The sequence below is a fragment of the Tiliqua scincoides genome, chromosome 2 (genome assembly GCF_035046505.1).
Source record: "Tiliqua scincoides isolate rTilSci1 chromosome 2, rTilSci1.hap2, whole genome shotgun sequence".
In the NCBI taxonomy this organism is placed as follows: Eukaryota; Metazoa; Chordata; class Lepidosauria; order Squamata; family Scincidae; genus Tiliqua; species Tiliqua scincoides.
Window position 1 is genome coordinate 48807401 of NC_089822.1, and position 25298 is coordinate 48832698.

At 41.4% G+C, this 25298-nt stretch overlaps 1 protein-coding gene across 1 annotated transcript in view; it reads left to right on the forward strand.

Moving 5' to 3' along the window:
* WDR36 (WD repeat domain 36) overlaps window positions 1-7311 on the forward strand; it is a 40783-nt gene extending 33472 nt beyond the window's left edge. Inside the window, exons 18-23 of the mRNA XM_066615287.1 lie at window positions 346-443; window positions 1543-1685; window positions 2516-2635; window positions 3329-3410; window positions 6385-6572; window positions 6967-7311. Coding sequence (XP_066471384.1) covers window positions 346-443; window positions 1543-1685; window positions 2516-2635; window positions 3329-3410; window positions 6385-6572; window positions 6967-7116 — 781 coding nt within the window. The 3' untranslated portion in view covers window positions 7117-7311. The remainder of the gene's footprint in view (window positions 1-345; window positions 444-1542; window positions 1686-2515; window positions 2636-3328; window positions 3411-6384; window positions 6573-6966) is intronic.
* Window positions 7312-25298: the final 17987 nt, after the last annotated feature.

Consider the following 25298-nt stretch of genomic DNA (forward strand, 5'->3'; position numbering starts at 1 on the left):
ATGCAGGCCAGAACCCAAAGAATGCTTTAGCAAGCCCAAAAGGACTTCTTTCTTTTCTCTCTTTGAATAGCAGTTTTCTGTACCTCAATCAGAAACCACATTTGAAACTGCTTTGATCTTCAAAAATAGTACTCTTTGTGATGTGGGGGTGGTCTACTATTCAGGAAGCAAGTGTAAAACTCCATTGGGAGCATGTGACTTCTTGTTTTGGATCCTGGTCAAGGTCCTTAGGACAGCTGCTTAATTGGCATACTTCCAAACTTTCCATTCTTAGCTATTGAAGGTGGAACCACAGGGACTATAGAACGTTCTTAAAACAAGTATGCTTTTGTGTTGATTTTTCAGGTCTAACCGTTCCTTGTATTCGCTTGTCTCTTTACGTCCACTTCCAGCCGATTATGAGCCTTCTGTTGTAATGCTTCCTGGAACCTGTACAGCTCAAGGTATGTCTATAGATTGATTTTGCCGTTTTGGTTCCAAAAAACAAGACATAAAATACACTGTATTTTGTATAGATTGACCTACCTGTAGGTATATGGCTAAACAAATATAAGAATCGTCCATACTGATGAAGAGTTCTGTGTGAATTGATAGCCTTCATACTTCTATGCCTGCAGAAAGTTTACCTAATAAAAGATGCATTAAATTCCTTTGTGTACCAATGTAATTATTAGATGGAATGTATAACCAATTACCATTATTAATAAATATTTTCTAATAAATATACTGCTTCCTACCAACTTCAAAGTTTGGCCTTGCCTTCTGAGTCCAAGGGACCGAACAACTTTCAGGACAAAAGGGCTACCTTTTCTGAACAATAAAAATACCAGTATTTTAGCATGAAAAGCTTAAAATAAACCCTTTTAAAATATACATTTTCAGCTTGTGCAAAAGGTATCAACATGTTGCACAACATCTGCTGCTAATGCAGGAACTACTCTAGAACCAGAGTAGTTTCTCCACATAACAATGTTCTGCTTGTATAAGGACACTACAGTTACTGAAAAATGCCTTTGTATGCCACTCTTGGTTTCTAGCATGATTAAACCCTTCATGCATCAACCCTTGCAGAAGTTAAGAACATAAGAACAGCCCTGCTGGATCAGGCCATAGGCCCATCTAGTCCAGCGTCCTGTATCTCACAGTGGCCCACCAAATGCCTCGGGGAGCACACAAGACAACAAGAGACCTGCATCCTGGTGCCATCCCTTGCATCTGGCATTCCAACTTAGCCCATTTGTATGGGCTTGCTTGTGAACCCCAAGTACAGAATGTCAGGCATCCGTTTCCAGCTGTGCTATCAGAATGTGCATCCTCAGCCACTGTCTCTGTCTGCATGCATGTTTTTCTGTGTAGCTGTATCTGGATTGGAACTGTTAAATCTCTGCAGATTTAACATAATTATAGTTCCAATGTAGGTATACTCTTAGGCAGAAATGATTACCTGAATGTTTCACCTGTTTCCTTAGTCATTCAGGATTGAGTATCATTGATGTGTGTTAGCCAATCTTTAATTTTTTTTCTTCCTACTACAATTAAAAGATGACGATGTCACAGAAGAGGAAGAAACCAGTGACGACATGATAGAATATGATTCTCCAGAGCAATTAGGAGATACACTAGTGACCCTTTCTCAATTGCCAGAATCTAGATGGAGGAACCTGCTTAATCTTGATATTATTAAGGTAACGTGACAGTGTCATACATTGAAAAGTTTCTGCTCAAGTCTTATTTTTCTCATCTTGTAACTTATGTAATTTTGTTGTATCTGATACCACAAATAATCAATAAATTGCATTGCCAGAGGAATGTCCTGTGGCAACAATATCTTCATGTCCTTTTAAGGTTTTGTATAGTATGGGCATTGAAGAAGCTTCTATTTAGCCTCCTCTTTCTGCTTCTTTTTTTAGTCTTCTTAGTAATAGCCTGGGATAAGTTCTGGGGATGCTTTCTAGAAACAAGAACTAACTGGAAAATCCTGTAGTTCTGTATGTTCCAAATGTTAAATACAGTTAACCTCAAAATCAGTGCTTCTTAAACTGTGAGTCAGGACCCACTAGGTGGGTCACAAGCCCATTTCAGGTGGATCCCCATTCATTTCAATATTTTATTTTTAATGTATTAGACTTGTTGCTCCCATGGTATGTGACTGCATTTGGGGAAATGTGACAGACCTGTACTTTTAACAAGCTACTATGTATGCTCTTTTAACAATGATAGTCTATGGGATTTACTCCTGGGTAAGTGTGGGTAGGATTGCGGCCTAGGATTGTTAAAAATTTTCCTGCTTGATGATGTCACTTCCAGTCATGACATCACTTCCGTTGGGCTCTGACAGATTCTCATTCTAAAAAGTGGGTCCTGTGCTCAATGTGTGAGAATCACTGCTCTAAATATTTTGTGGGGGTGGGGGGTGTTCTATAACGTGTGAAGTGCTTATATAATTGGGAAGTTGAGTCTTCTGTGGTGTTAGTCTATGTTAACTTGTTCATGATGTCAAATCTCCCATCAACAGCAAAAGAATAAACCCAAAGAGCCACCAAAAGTGCCAAAATCTGCACCGTTCTTTATCCCCACGATTCCTGGTCTCACGCCACGATATGCTTCTGTTGCACAAGAAAATGATGGTCAGCAGGTAAAAAAAGAGTTCAACATGTACACTGATCTCTTCTGCTTTTCTCTCTCAGATGTTAGTGCCATTTGGTGGTAGATATGATACGCTGTATTGTATCTTCTCCCCCTTTTTCCTTGTAGGAGTTAGAAGTTAGATCAGCAGTGAATTGCACTACCTGGTCCTCATCCATGTTTAATTTGTAGCATATTTTTCTGCCTACTTGTCAACATCTGTTGTCCCTGACACTGGGGTGCTGTCTCTCTCTGCCTTGTAGGAGGCAGGTTCTGTAGAAGAACTATACGAAGGGTTGTTGTAGGTTATTATCTTGTCTCTGATCTAACTGTTGAAACTAATATGGTGTATATTAACTATTAGGCACTACATCAAGTGTCATGAGAACCTCTTTTATCTCATCTTCCTCTGTAGATTATATATCTTCTTTAACCTTCCATTTTATCCTTCATGAGCTTAATCCCAAACACATTGCTACGATTTGCAGAGCCTGATAAGGTAAATGGATATTTGGAAGTTACAAGCTATACTGAGAGCAAGTCTCTTTAGAATTTATTTCTGAGTATTCATTTCAGAAGATTGGCTTTTAAATATGTTAATTTGCTACCTAAAATGTATACTTCCTAATCAAAAAGCAAAACAGTTGGTATGTAAATTTGCTAGCTTTCAGGCATTTCAGATGGAAAACTTTTTATATTCCAGTCAAAACTAGTAAATCTTGGAGTGTTGGCACAAAAGTCTGACTTCTACATGCAGCTTGAAGAAGCCTTGAGCAGCAGTAACTGTAAGTTATAGTATGAACTGTCGAACTCTTACCTCTTTGTGTGCCGTCTGATTATTTGGTATTAAAATTAAAAAGGTAGAAGTGGATGGGGGTGGGTTTGTGCTATTTTTACCCCCAAAGCTTCAGGTTGCTGAAAAAATACACTTCATTTGCATTTAATAATACAGATTGAGCCTCATTATTCGCATGGGTTCTGTTCCAAGCACTCAAAAAAGGTTTTTTTGGAAAAAACACACTTTAGCAAATCAATTTAAAAAACAAAGTTTCATTGCTCTGATGATTTAAAAACAGCCTTGCTGACCTTTGTGATGTAAGATAAGAGTCATTAAGAAGACAATCAGTCAGTCGTCTGCTTCACTCAGTTGCTTCCTTCACCAATGCAAAGTGATCACCTTTCTTTCACCTGCTTAGGGGGAAGGGAGGGGTCCGCTGGAGAGAGAAGGATTGATGAATTGTCAGCCAGCTGCCCTCTCATTAAGGAGGCTATTGTTAAAGAACTGTTTAGTTTTTTTAAACTGCCATTCCTTCTCATTTGCAAGGGCCATTTGTGTTGAGTCAAATCAGTGTATAAAAAATCTGTATTTATTACAGGCTGGACCCTGTCTTTCTATTTAAAACCTCAAAAAATAGCGTATACTTTATTAACAAATTTGCAGTGCTGTTATGAAAACAGCAGTATCCACATCCCTATTAAACAGAATACTATCTCAGAAAAACCTGTTGACATAACATGTACAGTGGCAGCTAATTCTTATTTTCACTGGAAGTATCACCCTTAATTACCTTTTTGCCACCATTGTTACTGTTGCTAAAAGTTTCAGGAGCAGATTGAATCCACAGAAATATGTAAAAGAGCACTTGCCATTGCTTTTTATTCAACCAGGTAACCCCCACCCCAAAATAAATGCAGCAGTTACTTTGAAACCCCACGTTGTTCGTCAGGATTGGAAAAATAACTCATTGCATATAGAGGCTGATTATAATTGTTGTGATCTAGTCTAAAACAAAAAGGCAGAAAGAGTAGAGCAGAAAATATGCTAATCATATTGGAAATAGTCTGATATGACTAACAAATTGGGTTACATACACTGCCAGAGAGAATCATTGACCAAATAATTGGCTGATTAATTTTACAAGTGCTTCTTAATTCCCACGGCTTGCATTTCATACTGCTTGGTTCCATTTTGTTTTTGTCACCCTAGTTCATGATTGTATTGATAATGCCTTCTAATTACAATCAATAAAACATACATAGTCTCTTTCTTTTGTCCAGCTTACTAACTAAAATGATTTCCATATGTATAAATAAATATGCATATGTTGGTATTTGAAAATTTAGCAGTATCTTTTTAAAAATCAGTTATCTTCAGAAATTTTGTTTATAACAGTAATCTTTTAGAATTTGTCTAATCTCAAAGTAAGGCTTAAATTAAAACCATTAAAAAGAAACCTTCATAAGCTTCTATTAAGCTTTTTTTGTGTTATATGTTTTGAAGTTGAAATCTTCCAAATTGCCTCAGGTAAGGAATGCTTATTGATCTGATTATGTTCAAATTTTTTGGAGGAACGGTAACTAATTGTCAATAATTGGTTTATGAGGAGGTGGTTGTCACTGAAAGCTTGGCTGTGTTGCCATTCAATATGTGCCTGGAAAAAGTGGAGATAAAACTTTGGTATAGACAATGAGTTAATCCTTTGTACGACCTACAGTGTACCTCTTTAATGAGATTTGCAGCATAAACTGGCAGTAAACAAATGTAGGAACTAATGAATAATAGTTTCCTTTATAGAGACATGCTTCCTTACATTCTGGACTATGTTCAATGCTTTGTCTTGTGGTGAATACTTTGGAAAATGAAACCACTTCTGTGGTTTGAATTATGAGGCTAAAACGAAAACATTCCCAGTGTAAAAAGTAATGCTGCCACAACAAACTGGCTAATTTCAGATGTCTAAAATCACTTCAATGGTTGCAGTTTTCAGCTATATGAAGCACATGTTTGAATGCACTAACTGGAAAGTTCCTTGGGAGCTCCTAGGACCAGATCTGTCATTCTTTTAAAAAGCAGGACCAAGTACAAAAAAACAGATGAGGTGAAAGCCAGGCAAAAAAACCTCTAGCCCAATTAACACACTTAATGAATGCAGCTGTAACTTTCACAAGATGAGGTATAGCCATAATGTGTTCTGTAAATAACTCACTTTGACTGCTTGGAAGGTGGCCTGGCTGTTCACATGGCTGTCAGCCAGTTTGGTCTGAGTAACGTCAAACGTTTCCTTAGAGCTTGATCAACCTCCTAGTATAGTTGCATGTATTTGATTTCTCACATATGTGACTCTTCAGTCATTGCTCCTGAGGTTAACATTCATAACCATAAAATGAAAGAATAAAACAATCCACAAAACATGCAAGACAAGATTAATCTCAGCAGCATAAAATAAATGTCAAAACAAATACGTGATTGAATAATTTGACTAGCTGAGGGAAAGCGTCTGGATGGGGAAATGGGCGAGGTGTACACAAACTTTCAATTCCCAGTAATAGCCTGTTGTACTGCCTTTGTATGTTGTATAAGGGTGAAGAGGAGAAAGAGGGCTTTGTTCACCCCATGGGGATTCTTTGGCATACAGGTACTGTGCCTTTGCACAGGGAGAGACTGTGTCCATGGTGTTCTGTGGAAAAGGCCCAGAAGCCACGGTCTTTCTTGAACTGTGTTCTCTACTACCTCCCACTATTGAAGAGACATGCTTTTGAATGGCTCTTTGGAAGTGGGAGGTTTCTTGCAAATAAAAGTGTTGAAACTCCAGCTGCGTCTGCTGTTCCTTTGCATGAATTGACTGTTTTTGATTGTGGCCAGATGCCTTGGTCTTAAGCCAAATGCTGCAGACTAGTTCAGCTATTGAAAGTGTTGCTGTACTTAATGTTTCTAAGATGTTTTTTTGAATGGTAACCATATTCTTAATGTTCTGACAGATGCGTCACCTCTTAATATTCTTAAACAAATGGGCCCATCTAATATTGACACAGAACTGAGAAGCTTGTCTCCTGACGGTGGTGGCTCCATCAAAGTGATGCAGAGCTTTCTGAGAATGATTGAAGCAATGCTGAACACAAAGTGCGACTTTGAACTGGCACAGGCATACCTTGCATTGTTTCTGAAGGTAAGTTTACATTTGGATATACTGTCGTGAAAGAATTGCTAGTTGTGTTGTACTGTGAAACTGGGCTTGCTCAGTACAGAATCACCTCTGTTTTAATAACCAAGTCGCTAATTGGGAGGCAGGGGCAGGAGACATTGGATAGCATCCATTCTTTTTTGTAGCAGCAATTGCTATATTTAAGTGGTGTTTGAAAACAGTGTTATTTATTCTCCTCAGAAGTAAGCCCACTGTGTACAGTAAGACAGGCTGTAATCCTCTAGCATTACAGAAACCAGTGCCAGAAACAAACACCTCTAGCAATACTGTTTATTCAAAAATCGAACAAATTTGATCAAGTTAATAATTCTATATGATTCCCTCTGTATAAATGGCAAATGTCATATTTTCATTTCAGTTGCACCTTAAAATCCTTTCATCAGAGCCAACTTTGCTGGTGGAAGTATCCCGGCTATCACCTCAGCTTGAAGAAATATGGATCCATTTACAAGGTCTTTTCAACCAAAGCCTTTGCATTTTAAATTATATGAAGACTGCCTTATTATAAAATGCTATTTTTTTTAAAAAAAGAATCAGGATGTTGACTCTTCATGTTTGTTTTATAAAAAAAGACTTGAGCTAATGGATATTAGGCATCTTAACTTTTTAAAATTAACTGTACAGCTTAACTTGAGTAACTTCATTTTGTTCAGATTTAAGTTGGAATCTCTACTGTTTTCATACACTTAACAATGTATAGTTTCTATTAAAATGACTTCAAATATAGTCATGTTCTCCGTCCTTAATTTAAACAGGTTTAGTATAGATTAGAAGCACTTGATGCTGCAAAGTCACTGAAATTAGACAGATGTAGACCTGGCCATCTGCATGAGTGGGAAACTGCTAAGAACCCCACGGATGGGTGTGATAATTTTTTTTTAATTGCAAGAGCTGAATAAGTATGTTGAAAACACTTTTTTTTTAAATTGAGCAACTTGTGCAAAAACTATAAAACATAAATTTCTTGCATGACTGACAACAGTTGTCACTGACGGAGCCTTAGGAAAGCAGCCAGGTGAGTGAGGTGAGGTGTGGTGGAGCACAGCAGCCTGTCCCTTTCAGCTCCAACACCACCTCCTAATGCCAGCCTGCTTGAAATAAACAGGATGAGAAGAGCAGCCTGTTTATTTCAAACAAGATAGTACACAGGGAGAAGGTGGCACCAGAGCTGAAGATGATGAGAGGAATTGCCGTGTTCCTGCAGATGCTCTTGTAAGCAGCCATGGAGGCCATAAGGAAGATCAGAAGGCAATAGCAACTTTTTTTCTTCTTCTTCCAAAGGTGCTAGACGAAAACGTCTGCTGCCAGTGTCCTAATTTTCTTTCTACTTGCTCTCAGCAAGCAGGAAAAGGATTGGAAAGTTGATTGAAGCTGTTCAGTGGGTGTCAGGCAACTGCAGAGTACCAGTCACCCCTTATAGTTCACCAATCCTCCCGCCACTTGTCACTTAAAATAGCCACCAGTTGGCCTCATTGTTGGGCCAGTTCTGCATACACAGGATGGTGCTATAGCAGTTGCAATGGAAACCTCTTACATACATAACAACTGATACAGCAGATTATAAGAATGGGCTGTTTCCCTGTGGTATATAACTCATTTACCTATGCATAGCATAACTGGACTTCCCTAAAGTTATATAGGTTACAATAGGTTACCCAAACTTTACTGAAGGAGTAAGTTCCATATGATGCACAAGTGCATCAGCACTGAAGGCAACTTAACCACGTTCACAATTTCTAATTTCTTCCCTGTTTTTTCCCCACCTGCCACTGCCTTTTTTCTCACCTCTCCCTTATTCTCTTTCTAGGAAGAAATGACTTAGGGTGGGAGACAGAATGCATGCACATTGGGTCAAACAGCATTTCTAGGCATCCTCAAATGAGTGCTAAACACTCCTGGCTGCTAGTTGCTCATTAGCATTTGAAATGACATCTCCATCTAGCCATTTTGTTTGGCAGCACAGGATTCAGAATCCATTACAATCTATGAAAGTTATACCTGAAGTGCTGTAGATCAAAGGCCAGATAAAAGAATAAAAGCTTGCCCAAGGAAGAAGTAAAGCTATTTCATATTAGAAATCACCTGCTAGTTGCATTCCAGAGTGAATAATTTGGGGCTGGTCTAAATTAATAAATGATTATAATGTATAACCATGATCATGTTTATCAATTGTTTGCTTACCATTTTTAACTCTTATGGACTGTAAGTCTTTATCTTTTTTCCTGGTTCTGGAAAGGTGCTATTCTACAACAAAGAGTGAATTGTACAGAAGTGCACTTTTGAAATGAATTGCTTTGAGAGCATCCCTCAAACATCTTTAAAAAAGTACTTTTAAGAGTAAGAGTGTAGTCTTTAGGGAAAGGCCACGCATTAAGTGGATATGGAAATTAAATTTCCATTATAACCCAAAATGAAAGATGGCTATAATGCTATTAGCATTGAATGAGAATGATCTTCTTAGTGACAAGATCTTTATCTGGGCTTCAAAAGAATCTTTTTTTGAATGTCATTATGGTACTGAGTAGACAATTATAAGAGGGAAAGCTGTGTTCTAATTTGTGAATAATTTCTGAATAAAGTGCTTACTCTTCTTCCCTATATATATATATATATATATATATATATATATATATATATATATATATATATATTTTTTTTTTCCCTAATATGTTAAAATCCTGGGGTGATACACTTAAAATTGGTTGTGTTTTTTATATCCAAGAGCTCAGTGTGCCCCTCTAGGGTTGCAGCATGAAAGGAAGGATTGGGATCAGGTGCACAGTTGACTGTCCTTGGAATCTGCAGCAAGTCATACAGTATGCTCAGTCTTACATTACAATTTTTTTTAACTTATTATTCAAGAAGAATGTTACATGAGATGTCCATCGAAATTAAGTCCAGAGAGTCAAATCATTATCTTCACTAGATTGGGCAGTCTTTGCCAATGTAGGTGCAGGAAAACCAAGTGAGTTTTTTTCTTCGGCCTACTTAATTTGTCCTATCTTGTTTTTGGGTTTACAGAGTTTGCTTTCAGGTCTCTTGTCTATGTCAGCGTATACTGGAAAGTGCATTCTTAGCAGCATTAACAAACAACATCACTAACATTGTGGGAGAGCAGGATGTGCTTTTTTCTGAGTGTATGAAGTGGTCATCTACTTGAAATCAGTTGGCTGCCTTGAGCACCTACTCATTCTCCTTTTGGAATCCAGCATTTAAATAGGAAAGACACACTAGAATCACTATTTTAACAAAACAATTCAGATAAGGTGTGATCATCAACCACCAGTCGAAGAACAAATCCAAAAATGCAGACTGCAATGGTTTGCCCGCAACTGCACAATGAACACTAGCCTGCTACCACACAAGCTCCTCTGGCAAGAGCGACCTCTCTAGTGGGGGTTCAACTGGCAGCACCAAAGAAAATGTGGCTCAAGCACATTGAGGACAATCTTAGGAACCAGTGATTGACCATCGACAGGGCTACAAATATCACTAACAATTGCAAAGAGTGGAAGCGTGTCATGAATGATACATGGATCGCAGCCACACCTACAGCAGCGTATTGGATGAAAGGACAACCTGTTTCCCAAGCTCTAGCTAAGTACTAAAGAAAGAAGGTGCATGGCAGCTGCATAATTCTTCACTTTTATTCTTAGAAAGGTTGTGCCCAAATTTGTATAACTGTAATGCAGTCTTAAGAATTGTGGTTCTTCACATTATATGGAAAAACAATTTCACATTTCAACAAGCTGGTCTGAAGTGAAAGCTTGAACCTTCATGACTTGACAGAGCATTTAATGTAGAGTTCCTGTTTTAAAGCTGTAACTCTAACCATGTGTAAGAACATAAGAAGAGCCCTGCTGGGTCAGGCCATCTAGTCCAGGTCAGGTCAGGTCTAGCTTCCCTGTATCCCACCAGATGCCTCAGGGAAGCACTCAAGACATGATACCTCTGTCTTGTTCAGAGGTAAATGGAATTGCGAGATAGACTACCTCTAAATCCCAGAGGTTGCACATACAGTAGTCATCATGGCTTATAACCTGTGATGAACATCTCCTCCATAAGTCTGTCCAATCCCCTTTCAAAGATATCTAGGCCAGGTGCCATCACAGCATTTCTGTAGCAAGGAGTTTATTATTTAATTACTGTTTTTCTATGCCGCCTTTCTCCCTGAAGGGACCCAATTATTAGAAATACAAATCCATAAAATCAGTTAAAAACAGAAATTAAAACAAAATATTAAAACAGTCACAATAAATAAGATCTTAAAAACAGCAATCAGATGTCCATACAATAAAAAGAGCAATGGCAACAATTTTATAAAAGCCCCAAGCCTGTAAAAAAACTAGATGTTAAAAAGAATGAAACTCAGAAGGCTTGTCTAAAAAGAAATGTCATTAGGTCTTGTTGGAAAGTTTCCAGGGTGGGAGCAGTTTGTAGATCAAGGGGGAGAGAGTTCCATAATGTTGGTGCCACTACTGAGAAGGCCCTGTTTCTTGCCACCACCCCATGCACCTCCCTGGGTGGCAGCACTCGTAAAAGGTCCTTCAATGACTTAAGGCAGGTGTGTCCAAAGTTTTTGGCTGGAGAGCCACATCATCTCTCTCTGTGTCGGGGGCCGGGGGAAAAAAGGAATTAATTTACATTTAAAATTTGAATAAATTTGCATAAGTTTACATAAATGAATATATTAAAGATGAACTTGTATGAATGAATGAAGGTCTTGAAATAGCTCAAGGCCTATAAAAGGCCTTGCACAAAGCAAGGCTGGCCTTTCCTTTGCTGCCTCTGCTGCATCACAGACATGAAACAGTAAGCAGTGGAGGGAGTCCTAATCCCACAGCTCACGCAAGAGGTCAATCAGTCGCCCTCAAGCTGAGAGCAGTTGTGTCAGGCCAGTGCTGGCTCCAACAAAACTCCAGAGGGCCAGAGGCTCATTGGAGACTGGGGGCTCTCTGAGGGCCACATTGAGAAGCCTTGAGGGCCGCATGTAGCCCCAGGGCCGGGGTTTGGGCACCCCTGAATTAAGGGGATGAGCTGGATTGTATGGAAGTAGGTGGTTTCTCAGATATCCTGGCTCCAAGCTGTATTGGGCTTTAAAGGTCAAAACCAGCACATTGAATTGGACCTGGAAATGAATGGGCAGCCAGTGCAACCACTGGAGATGTGGCCTGATGGAGTCAAACCGCCTACCTCCAGTGATTACACGGCCTGCCACATTCTGCACTAATTGCAGCTTCAAACCTTCTTCCAGGGCAGCCCCACACAGAGTGCTACCATAGTCTAACCTCAATATCATCATGGTCCAGTCTGTCACTTCCACAGATTAATTACATGTTGGATAAAGAAATATTTCCTTTTGTCTGTTCTAACTCTCCTACCAGTCAATTTTAATGGAAGTCCCCTGGTTCTGGTACTGTGTGAGAGAGAAAAGACCCTCCTCTATCCACTCAACTCATCCCGTGCATAATCTTATGTCTCAGCCACGTCCCCACTCAGGCCCCTTCTTTCTAGACCGAAAAACCCACAAAGCTGTAGCCTTTCCATACAAGGGAGATCCCCCAGCCCAATAATCATTTTGGTTGGTCACATGTGCTTTAACATACTTATTAATACAGATGTGGTTGACGCATGCTTGTCCTGGTTGGAGTTTGTCCTTATCAATCTATTTTTGTGACATAAATGCCTTAATTTGTGAAGTAATATCAAAGATTCTTTGAATGTAATAAAACCCCTATTCCTTCTTTCACATTTTTTATCTGCAGAGAGGGGAGTACTTCAGATCCCATAGTTCTAATCATTTTGTTCTCTCTCCAAGATGTATAAGTATATAACTTATTCTAGCTAGATTGGCTGTCCAACTGAGAGGTTGTAGTGAGCAGTGGTTCTTAAAAATCACTATATTTCCACCCCTCATTATACAAATCTTCCCAGTCCTTTCAAGACTACTGTCAGTCCTAATGTCCCAGGGAGTAGGGCAAATTCTGATGCAAACAGGGTAGAACTAAACTGTCTCATTTCTGGTTTTAAAATATTTTAAAACAATTTTTATATCAAATGTTGAAAATGGTACAGTAAATTTCCCTGGCATGATAGATGCCTCCCCTCTTTAATAATAAGATTTCAATGGCTGGGTTTCAGAAGCTGCTTTCTGTTTGCAAAATGACTTTTAATGGAAAAGCCAGATCTGCCTGTACTTCAAATATTTGAAGTACTGCTGCTTATTCATATATCTGTTTAATTTATTAGGTTTAACCCGAATTAATAAATCTAGTTCTGGAGACTGTTTAGCAAGGAAATAACTCAATGGTTAGCATCTGCTGTCCCTGCAGTTTTTCTTGCCATCCTATGCAAACTCTGTCCAAATCTACATTTAATTCCAACTTCACTAATTGGTTCAGGCCAGACAGAAGAACTCTGCTTTGACTGTTCTTGCAAGTTCCACCTTCTCAGGGTGCTCAAGAAAAAGAACATTCTTCTGGTGAAAAATAAATAGGAAAATATGAATGTTGTTCTGCTGGTCTTTTGCACTAAGACGAAGGCTGAACTTTATGTGAATGTTTTAGTTGTACGTATTCATGTATCCCAGGGGTGCTCACACTTTTTTGGCTGGAGAGCTACTTTGAAACCCAGCAAGGCCCGGAGATCTACCAGAGTTTTTTTTACAATGTTCGCGCCATCATAACATATAACATTTATGTGTACAATGTATGTTGGTGTACCTTGCATAACCGCATGAGCCAATATTGCACAACACAACATTTGTGTTGCACAAAAACTATAAACATTTTTTGTAATTACTTGAGTTTACTTTGATGACTTGCACTGAAGTGAATCAGCCAAGGATGCATAGTCTGGACAGTAGCTGCTGACAGCCAGCCTCAAGCACACTTCCAAATGTTCATCAGTCATGGTGGAACGGTACTTAATGATCTTCATGTAGGAAAAGGCTGACTCAGGTAAATAAGTGGAGCCCTTCCTGCCTCAGGTGCTTTTATATCCCTGAGGGCCCTATTGCCTTCAAGTGGCTGCAGCTGTGCAGCACACTCTGCTGGATGCCCAGGCCTTACCCTTAAAGGGGCCACTGCTGACACCACATCTACCTCCTCACCAGATCTTCCTCGATTCCAATACAAGTGGGGGGGGGAGCAGATCTCTATACAGACCAGTGCAAATGTGGGGGAGGGAAGATCTCTGTATAGACATCACAGCAAGACCAGTGCAAAACCCCTTGCACACAGAACCAACAGATGGAAGTTGGGGGTGGCAGATCTCCATACATACCAGTGCAAAAACAGGGGAAAGGTAAGTCAGCCCCAGTAGAGTCAATGGGGCTCACTCACTGGGATGCGTGGACGGGAGAAAAGCCTGCCAGCGGCTCCTCTCCCTGGGCTCCCTGGGCTCACTCCCTAGGCTCCCTGGACTCATTCCCTGGGCTCGCTCCCTAGGCTCACTCCCTAGGCTCCCTGGGCTCACAAGCCTGCCAGGGGCTCACTCCTAGGGATGCGTGGATGGGAGAGAAGCTCATTTCGCCTGGGGATCGACTGGTAGCTCGCGATCGACATAATGAGCACCCCTGATGTATCCTGAGGCCAAGCAATTAGTAAGCACCCACATCTTATTTAAACCTGGAAAGAGATTGGTAGCCACTGGAACTCACATGGCAACTACTGTTTGTTTCCTGTGGTTCATGTTGGAGATCAATGTGGCTACAGCGATCTGGACCAGTTGCAACTGGCCAACAACCTGCAAAAGCAGAACCTATGATTATGCACATATGCTCTACAATCAAAGAGCTAGCAAGTCTGTAGGTTATGCGCTGAAATTATGCTGATGTGAGTAGACAGTGGTGAAACCAACAGATAGAATCTTACTCTCCCTGGAACTTAGCTTCTGTGTGTGTGTGTGTGTGTAAATACACAAGGCTTCTTTACCTGAAGTTTCTTTCAGTCTGTTAGCTAGTTGCTCAGTACTTAGTCTTCCTCTTATTCCTGATGTCTGTTTTTTTACTCTCCATTTTGGTTGTTATTAATACTTTAGTAATACTGCTTTTCAACCGAAAGTTTACAAAGTAGTTCACATGGCAAAAGAATGAGAACAAAGCATGCCCCCTGTTGCTTCTTCATTGCACAGAACTCTAGAGCTGTAAGTTACGATCCCTCCATAGTTACTGTTCCTCCTTAGTTTGTTGATTTAAAAGTTTTCTGTACCTCTTTTCCCATGTTCAAAGCAATGTAAAACATAAGAATTAAAAGATAGTGCAATTGATAAAAGCATTTAAATAAAACCATTAAAACAATACAGGAGAAATTAAAAGTTGTAAAAATAGCAACAACACAAAAGCAATGACATAAAACCAGCAACAGAAGTTAAAGGGGGTCCCTAGGAGGTTCCTCCTTCCTCAAATCCCAAATGAAATAAATAAGTTTTTAAACCCTGCTGAAACAATATAAAGAGAGGTGGTCCTCAGATTTTCTGGTAGTTGGTTCCAGCAAGGTGGTGCCATGACAGAGAGGCCCTGCAGCCTGCTACCATTTCCTTCAGATGGCGCTAGTATCCTAAGCAGGACTCTATATGTTCACAGTGGTTCATATGGATTATATGGGGGAAGGTGGTCTTTGAAGTATCCCAGTCCTATGCCATATAGGGCTTTGGAGGTCATCATGAACACCTTGAATTGGACTTGGAATGGAACGGGCAGCCAATGTAGCTGCTGGAACAACATACAGCAGGTTCAACTGTGAAGCCCTACTGACTAATCTGATAGCTACCTTCTGCACTAATTGCAGCTTCTGGACCATTTTCAAGGGTAGAACCCCATAGAGGACATCCATGTAGAATGCATTGCAGTAGTCTCAGCAAGATGTCACTGGAGCATGGATCCTGTAGCCAGATCCGTCTGACCCAGGTATAGTCTCAGCTAATGCAGCAACCAAAACTGGGCAAAGGCCGCACTGGCTACAGATGTCACCTGACCATCCAGGGACAACAGTGGATCCAGAAGGACTCCCAGGCTGCTCTTTCAGAGGATGTGCTACACCATCTAGAGCAAGTTGTGGATCTGGTACCTGCATCACAGCCTTCCAGATCGGGACAACTGTCCTGGCAAGCACCTGTCTTGTCCAGATTTAATTTCAGTTTATTTGCACTACTCCAGGCCTCAACCGCTTCCATATTGGTGACACCCAATTCCAAATCCCCATATGATCTTCCTCCAGTGGCTTCGTAATAGATGTTTAACAGCATGGGGGGAAAAATAGATCCCTGTGGCACCCTGCAAGAACAGCCAGGGTGCCGAACAAGTATTCCCCAGCCTCACCATCTGGGTCCAATCTGCCAAGGGTCCAATCTGGGTCCAATCTGCACCACTGCAAAACAGTGCCTCCAAGCCTCAGCTCAGTCAGCTGGTTCAGAAAGACACTATTATCAATGGTGTCGAAGGTCACAGACAGTTCAGCAGGATCAAGAGGGATGCACTCCCTTGTCTAGTCCTCTGCTAAGGTTATAAATCAAGGTGACCAATGCTGTCTCTGTCCCATAGCCTAGCCTGAAACGGAATTGAAAGAGGTCCAAACAATCAGCTTCTTCCAAAATTTCCTGGAAATGAGACACCAATGAGATGCCTGTTCAATCACCTTGCCCCAAAATGGGAGATTGAGTAGTTCTCTATAGTTATCCAAGACCATTTTGCCTAGGGAGGGTTTCTTCAGGTGAACCACTGTCAACTTTAAGGCTTTGGGTAGTACCAGCTCCCTGAGAGATGAATTGACTATCCTCCCACCCATTCAGTGAGCCACCCCCTCCTCAGGCAGATTATAATAACCATGCTGAGCAAGGATCAAGAAGGCAAGCAGCAGGTCTCACACTCCAAAGAATCATGTCCACATCCTCGGGCTGTATAAGTGGAAATGAGACCCAAATAACTGGACAGTCAGTTGCTGAGGGACATCAGTAGATTCTGTCAATGTTTCCAAGTTGAGCTGAATCTGAGTGATTTTATGCTCAAAGTGCTTTGTGAAAGCATCACTGTGGGCATTAGGAAAATCTCCCTGATTCTCCTGAGATGTTCCATGTAACAAGCACAATGCAGAATAGCTCAGCTGTTAACTAACAAAGAACAGAAATGGAAAAAAAGTCATAGTTAACAGATATGGTAACAATATCTGTTCCAGAATCCCCAGTGGATAAAAAAGTTAGTGGATACCAAATCAGAGGAAAAATAACTTTAAAGACCCACTACCAGGTTTTTTGCTGCTCCATTGTCTCCCCAGACTGCATTGATATAGATGGTATACCACATTCAGCCACCAGATGGAGTGAAGAATGGAATCTAGTGGAATGAAATTATAATTGACAGCATGATGGTAGGAATTTGTATTTTGATGCTTTTTTTCCTTGTCAAATCAGTGGATATATTTTCCACTGCCATTGCCATTCCACAGTGGATGGCAGAAAAAGCAGTTGGGGGTAATTTTCATCAAGGAAACACTGCCATGTATTCAACCTCTTGGCCCACAAGAAGTAGTTAATTCTTTGATATCAATGGAATTGGTAATTATTCTCCAGAACCCAGGCCACAAAGAGTTAAGAAGTCTTGCCCCTCAATCCTATACTGATTTCCTTCTTTTGAGCTGCAAGCTTAGCAATGTGGAGTGAATCGATATACACTGTAGTTAATGTGTTGGATTTGGCTCAGGAAAGGTTGGATTCAGATTCCTGCTCAGACATAAAGCTTATTGGGTGACCTTGGGCCAGTGAATATCTCTCATCCTATCCCACTTCACAGGACTGGGATGTAAACCTTTTTGTTGAAAAGTGGTATATAAATACTTGTTGAAGAAGAAAAAGGGAGGAGCTATATACATCCTCTGAGCTCCTTGGAGGCTGGACAGTATATACATGCAAATTTTTTAAATCTCTCAGAAGAATCATGGAACTAACACAATGGGATTAATTAAATTGTCTCTTTCCCTTATTGTGGAAGATAACTTGGCTGTTAAGACAGAACTCATCTCTCTCCTGTAGGTTACATTGGAACTCTCTCACTCCGAGCAATGATTTCTCATACTCTGTGTTTCATATCCTGGTTGGTTGGTTGATTGATTGATTACTAGGAGTGGTATCAGAGGTTGGCCAGGGCAAATACTGACCAAAAGTTGCCATCCATCACCCTGAATGCCAGGCTCTGCAGTACTGGTGGCAGCTGTACCATCGGGGGCTGGGAGTGCCATTGGAGGGCCAGGGCAGGCTCCTGGTGGTGGAACTGACAGTACAGTTTTTCCAGCCCTACCTGCATGCTCATCATGTTGCTAGTTGTTGCTAGAAGTTGGCATTCAACCATTTCAAGAGAAAATGCCCTGACAATTTGGAGAGAAAACAATCATTTTGAGTAATAAACACAACTGTGTAACTTGAATGCAAAAAAAAAACAAAAAATGCTGAAGAGATTTGTGTGGGTGCCAGAACTGCCTTCTCCTTACTCTGGAAGTGTCAACCCCCACAAGGCAGAATGCCACAAGCATTATTCTTAATCTGATTGTTATATCTAAGGTCTATTTTTTGGGGCAGCTATTCAGCATATCATGTAATGATAAAAGGCCTAAATCCTATTTGGCTCCTTCTAGAGATGCTTCTTTGTTCTCATTGCTCCTTGGCAATCTCACATGTCTCCTTGGCAATCTTTACATGGATTGAAATTTGAATCAGCCTCTCTTGCTCTGTGTACGCAAACATCACACTATCCTTAACTGACTGAAAAGTGTTTTGCAACTTGTGGAACATTTCCAGCTCGTTGCCTGTAGTTTAGATGTTTATACACAAAATAAAATATTCTCTTTGCAATGCAATCTCCACTTAGGAAAAGGTAAGCACTTTAACGAGTGTTGGAGGGGTCGCTGTATTAAGGCCAAATCCTATCCTTGAGATAGGTCAGCACAATGACAGCCCTATTGGCACAGAGGTCTACCTGCCAATTGACACACCACAGATGCTGGCTCGGCATCGGGAAAATGCTCAGATGTCACTCAGATATAGGAGTAGTGTTCCATAACTCAACTTTTACCTGACTCCGCAGGAGCCCCTGGGTTCTCTATTCGTGCTTCCTCCTTAATTACTGGACTTTGGAACTGGCTGAGTGTTGTGATCGGAATATGTCATCTTTTCCTAGCTGACCTTGTCTGTCTGGTGAAATGGCGGTGGTTTGAATGTTTTCTGTTTGTGAGCTTGCCAAGGAATCCAAACTCCTGTCTGCAGAGACCAGTGAGATTTGTGGCAGCAGGTGTCAGTTGCTTCTCTTCTGCCTATTGCACCATTTGTGCTGAACACTGGGGAAGATGCTTTTAGCTCATCCTGGCTGTCCATGAGGAGGCTGTGTGTGTCGCAGGGCTATGTATTTGGTAGGGAGGCACTGTTGCAATGTTGATGTCAATGGCACAAATTGATTGCTGTTTTTCCATGTATAGCTACTGTGGGAGTGGCCTCAAAGGGGAACTTCATGATTGATGGATGGTGACCCATAGGAGTGCAATGGAAGTATCTGTTACTATTGCACTTTTCCCTTTGGTTATTGTGCTGACTTTACCACTAGCTGGGATTAGGATTCCAATAACATCATACTAGCATTGATCCTGGCATGCTAGGGATAATTTCAACTGGGTTTAGGATTAAGCTAAATTCACAGGGCACAGTCAAAGTTGCCAAATGATAAATCTCATTTATTTTAATGGAATCCTCCCATCACCACTGCTCCAAGTGGTTGGGGCCGGGCAGTTTAGAATCTTAGAAGCACCATTTTTTGGATAAATCTTGGTACCTGCAAACTGCATTACAAATTCACCACCTGGAGTAATTCTTTCATTCATTCATTCATTGTCCTTATTCTTCACAATGTGTTACTTGAACTGAGAATTAAACAAGAGATAGAAACAAGACAGATAATAACAAAAGACTAAGGGCACAATCCTAACCAGGTCTACTCAGAAGTAAGTCCTATTTTGTTCAATGGGGCTTACTCTCAGGAAAGTGTGGTTAGGATTGCAGCCTAGCTTTCACAAAGGTCAGACTTCTGTAATATGATGTTTTCAGTAGAACAACAATGGAACTCGGATGATTAAAAAAGATTATAAACTTTTGCTGGTGCATCTGGAAATAGTACCATATTAGTGGTTGAACCACAGTTAGCAAACTTGCTTTCAGTTTTAGCAAGCCTGTTGAGCAAGTTGAGCTATAAACAAACAAATAACAAATTGTCTGAATAAAGCATGAAATGGTATTGTTTGTGTTTTGACACATTGAGGTCAAGCTACAAAATCGGCACACAGAAACCAATAGATCTTTCAGCTCTTTAGAAATTATGTAAAGCTGCGGTGTCAAACACATTAGCAAAGGGACTACCTTATTCATGCTAATAGGGACTGTGTTGCAGAAGGGAAGCTTCATTCACAGATTTGGCAGTCTTGTCTCATTCCAGCATCACTTTTTTAGGCAACAAAACTAAGCAGTAGTGGTGTAACAAAGGCAGAGACTGAGGGGCACCTGCCCAGGGTGGTATACCAAGGGTGGGGCAATATTTTTCCTCTGCCAGCGCATCCTCCTCTGTGAGTTCTGGGTTCTCTGGAGAAGGAGGCAGGGCTGGTGGCAGTCATATGCCTTCAGTGGGGAACTCTCACAGGAGGAGGAATGAGGGATCATGAAGCAGCCACCTCCAGCTCTCCCTTCCTCTTCAGGTGAATCTGGAAGTGACATCATAGGGAAGGGAGGGGAGGGGTGGGGAGGAATGGTTGAGGGGGAAGGGAGTTTCGAGTTGGTTTACTTAAGTTCCTGATGTGGTTTTCAGGGATCCAGAGGTACTGAGCAGCATGGAGACCGTACCTTGACACAACAGACACAGAGGTGTTGTACCAAGAAAGAGTAACAGCTCAGTAATTCAATTACTGATTGGAATTCAGAGGTTTCCGTATTGGTGTGTAAATGTGTAACCTGATGTTTGAATCAGGTCCAGGGGGCCATTAGGATTTGGCAGCTGCTGCTACCACCAAACCTGTCCGCTTCTCAGACCCAGTCTGCCCACCCCCCAGCTCCTGTTGCCACCCTGTTCCACCCTACCCCTGGCCCTGTTCTGCCTTCCCCTCTCCTGCCCTGCCAACTTACCCCCATCATTCTTGCACTGCCCCAGCATGTGCAAGAAGGCTTTGGCCTTCCCGCTGGCACTCCAGCAGCATGCGCTCTCGTGCGCTGCAGGAGCACCTTTTACAACTTGCGCTGACTACTTTACAGCGGTTGGCACCAACGGAAGGGGTGCACCACCAGTGGACAGTGAGTATAGGATCGGGCTGTAAGTCTCTGGCTGAAAGCAGTTAAGACGCAAAATGTTGAAGGTGTTGATTGGAAAAAAGAAAGGCAAATAGATGAGGGTGGGGGAGAGGGGGGATTTCCCTGCTGAAGCCCCCATGTAAATAGAATCCTGCAGGGGGTGTGTGCATGCCATGAGGTCCATGCACTATACAGTGATGTTACAGGAGGAAGGAAGAACAACGGACATGTTTTCCCTTTCCTATTCTCCAAAATCCTTCCTCTCCCTCCTTCCCGCAACATGTAGCAATAAAATGCTCAGAGGTGGAACTAGAAGCCAGCACAAACCTGATCCTCCAGTGCTATACAACACAGGAGTGGAAGACCCCAAGAGGAGGCTTGAACAGCATGACATGTCTTCTGTTCCAGGCCAACAGGAGCCCTGAGCAGGAGCTGTCCTCTTAGGGGCTGGACTGCAACAATCTACAAGTGCTCATGGAGCTAGATAATGAAGTTTTGATTAAAGGACAAAGGCTACCCGCAAAGGATGCCCCAGCAGCCTTTTAGGCTTCTGAACTTGCACAGGAATTAACTTGGGGAGCTAAAAATGTCAAGCACCAGAAAACAGGGAAAAATAGAGGGAAAATACAGGGGATTTGTCACAGGCACATATTAGTATATATGATTAAAGCACCAAGATGGATTCTGTGAAAGGTATCAGGAAGTTGCCCAGTAGTCACCATGGAAAGTCTGTGCTTCCCTGAACAGGGCAGACTGGCTGTAATGCCCATCCACATGGTCTGCACTGCTTGGAGCTACAGGGTTCAAGGTCAAGGGTCTTTGTGACAATTTATTTAAATTATGATATCACCACAAACCAGTGGTTGTTCCGCCTTCCCCCTCTAGCGCCTGGCAGGGTGATCAGTTCTGTGGATTTGTTGGTATTATGACCTTTCTCTTCTTCCTAGTTCAGTGCACATTTTCATGTTCTCTAGAACACAATGAGGATGAGATCCTGGCACATCAGACCATCCACAAGACTACACCCCTTCTAAATGCCCTAATAACTCTTGATGACTTCATCATATAAAAACATCTGTGTCACCTGGATACTCAGGTATCAGCCATGACCTGGGGAACCTTGGCCCAGTTTAGGCTGGTGTACCTGCTATATCCTTTCTTGGACCGATCTGACCTTCCCATGATTTCCATGCATTGGTTACATCTCATCTCATTCATTCATTCATTCATTCATTCATTCATTCAATATATATCCTGCCTTAAAGGGCAACCAAGCTGTCTGATTATTCTCAGATCACTCATCTGGATTGTTGTAATGCACTCCAGGTGTGGCTGCCCTTGAAGACCATATAGAATCCTCTGCTAGTGCAAAATGCTGCTGCACAATTGCTTAACCCTATGAGGTGTGCAGATCACAGTTCACAGTGCTTTGTCACTGGCAGTGGTTACCAGTGTGTTTTTGAGTGCAAAGCTTTTTTGTCCCCTATGGGGATTTGTTCAGTAAGTACCCGTAAATCTTCATCTTTGTGTGTGGCCTCATTTTGAACATAATCGTCTCTGCTTGGGATGAAGATTTTAGAAATAGAGGGTCAAATACTTAGCATTCGTTTTCTTCTTTTGAGTGTTCGCAGTATTATCTTGAGGGTAATCTTAACAACCTTGTAAGGTATCATTATTTCTATACTGCAGCTGGGGAGCTGAGGTGGGGGGGACGGGACTTGTCCAAGTTACCTACTAAGTTCATGGCAGAAAAGAGATGAGCCTTGAGTAAGTCCTGATTTGCAGCTCAGTTTCTTAGCCACTGGGTGGGTGTGGTCATTGAACACTGTTTGATATATCTGTGCCTCTGACCTCACAAAATGATCATGTGTCACAACAAACCAGATGTCACCTACCAGCAGGAAATTGCATGCAAGAAAGGTTTCAGATTCAGCATAAAGTCACAGGAAAGAGGACGTCAAGGAGGAGGCATGCACAGGCTGTTTTAAAGAAATAAAGGTATCCCAGTCCAAAGATTATGGACCACCATTATGCAACACCATTATGGTGAGCGATGCAGAAATCTTTTGGGGAGTGCACTTTCCCAGGCTCAATTTGAAAAGAGCTGACCTACAATGAGCTAATTTGGACCTGAGTCAGATTGAACCCCCTCAGTTCATATTAAGCTTTGACCCCTTATAAGCTTCAGATCACATCATTCTACCAATGGCATCATTGGGAAAGGCCCTTCCCCAATTACTCCTCAAATCCCTCCTTCTGCCCCTTTCCTCCCCCCAAATTACCAGGTTCTAGCATAGAAAAGGACTGCAGAAACCTTGATCAGATCCTAGAGCAGTGATTTTAAACCACTGTGCTGTGACACATTGGTGTGCTACAAATGGTATGTGGGCATGCCGTGGGAGTGTCATTTATTAGTAGGGCCATTAGGGGATGTGAGTCCCTGGCCAGTAGTGTGGTATGCCTTGTCAATTGTTAAAAACTGATGCTGTGCCTTGACCATTTTAGCACCTTCTCAGTGTGCCATGAGATGAAGAAGGTTGAAAATCGCTATTCAAGACTAAGGGCCCAATCCTATCCAATTTTCCAGTGCTGGTGCAGCTGTGCCAATGAGGCGTGCGCTGCATCCTGTGGTGGGAAGGCAGTCACAGAGGCCTCCTCAAGATATGGAAACATTTGTTCCCTTACCCTGGAGTCGTATTATGGCTGCACCAGTACTGGAAAGTTGGATGGGATTGGACCCTAACATTGTCCTAGGTGCCAGAGTTCCTGGGAATTGTAGCATCTCAAAGCATCTGGGGGCAGGAACTACATTTCTCAGAGGCCTGAGTGCTTCGTGAGTGAACGCCACAACAGCAGCAGCCTTTTGCTTTATAGTCACAGCTGCCAAGTATACATAAATTTCAGAGGGAAGGAGAAAGGAGTGGTTCAGGCTGCAGCAGCAGGGGGAGCTGCTGCAGAACTAATTGTGTGTGAAGACAGAATTTCGGGCTCAACTCCTAAATAGGTGAGAAATTCCAGGCGGAAAATTTTTACTGCATTCTTCCCAGTTCTGAACTTCAGCTGTATCACTTTTTAACTATTCAATCAGTTAGTGAAATGCTATTCATCTCAGCTACATAACATGGACAACTTACTGTGTGAAAATCAGCACAGACACATAGGGCACAATTCTAACCAACTTTCCAGCACTGACATAGCTGTGCCAATGTGGCATGCACTGCATCCTGCAGTGGGGAGGCAGTCAAGGGGGCCTCGTCAAGGTAAGGGCATGTTTGTTACCTTACGTTGGGTTGCATTGCAGCTAGGCAAGTGCTGGAAAGTTGGTTAGGATTGTGCCCATAGTCTAAAACAAGAGATTTATGTTAAGGTGTGTGTTTAAACAAAATTCCCATCAAGCCCAAAACTCTTTAATGTGTGAGGGCTGTGATTAAATCCTAATTTTAAAAATTCACAGTTTGGATCTGTTTATTACATTAATTCATCAACTGACATTTTCCTCTCCATGATATTTATTCAGTCAAAAAGATGGCAACATTAGCAATTCCTGCTTTTGGTTCTCCTTGCATTGGAAAAATTACGATACTCTAGTGAATTTACTAACCAAAGTAACTGAACACTACCAGAGTCTTTACCCATAGTGACTAGTGCTACTATACCAACAGTAATATTGAAGATTAATGGGCATCAGAAAATGATGTACAATATTCCAACAATTATGGACATGTATGACTATAGTTAACACCTTGGCAGTGAACATAGACTGTCTGCAAGCATAGAAATGTCTTGATCATTATTTCCCAAACTGAAAAGGGAATGAAGCCCCTGGGGTGTGTTTGGCCCAGAATTTTCTCACTTCCACCAGATTTTTACAGTATGATTTCCATAGTAATTAGGGACACAAAAATACAGAGAAGAACAGCTTCAATCCAACAGTATAATTTTAGCAGTTCTAAGATGCTCAGATTTTTCACTCTCTTTATAATAAATATTTATATATTTTTTCAATGAAAAAGTTCATAAAGCATGTTACATAGCCAAATAAATAAATGGCTCCCTGTCCCCAAAGGGCTCAAAATCTAAAAAAACTGCAGAAGAAACAAAAACAAGCAACCACTATAAAAGATGCTCTGCTGGTATGAAGATGGACTGTTGTTCTCTCTCTGCTCAATATGGAGCAGTGGAGCACCACTTTATACCATGCCTCCTTGCCCAGTCAGCAGGGGTGTTTAGAACCTCCTACTTATTTCAGAAGTCACATTTGAAGGTTAGCCATTATGATCAGTGGCGATCCTAGCCTTAATGCTACCCAGGACCATAACTGCAAACTGCTGCCCTCTCCATTCAGAAGGGCTTCTAAAGGCATAAAAACATCACTTCTGG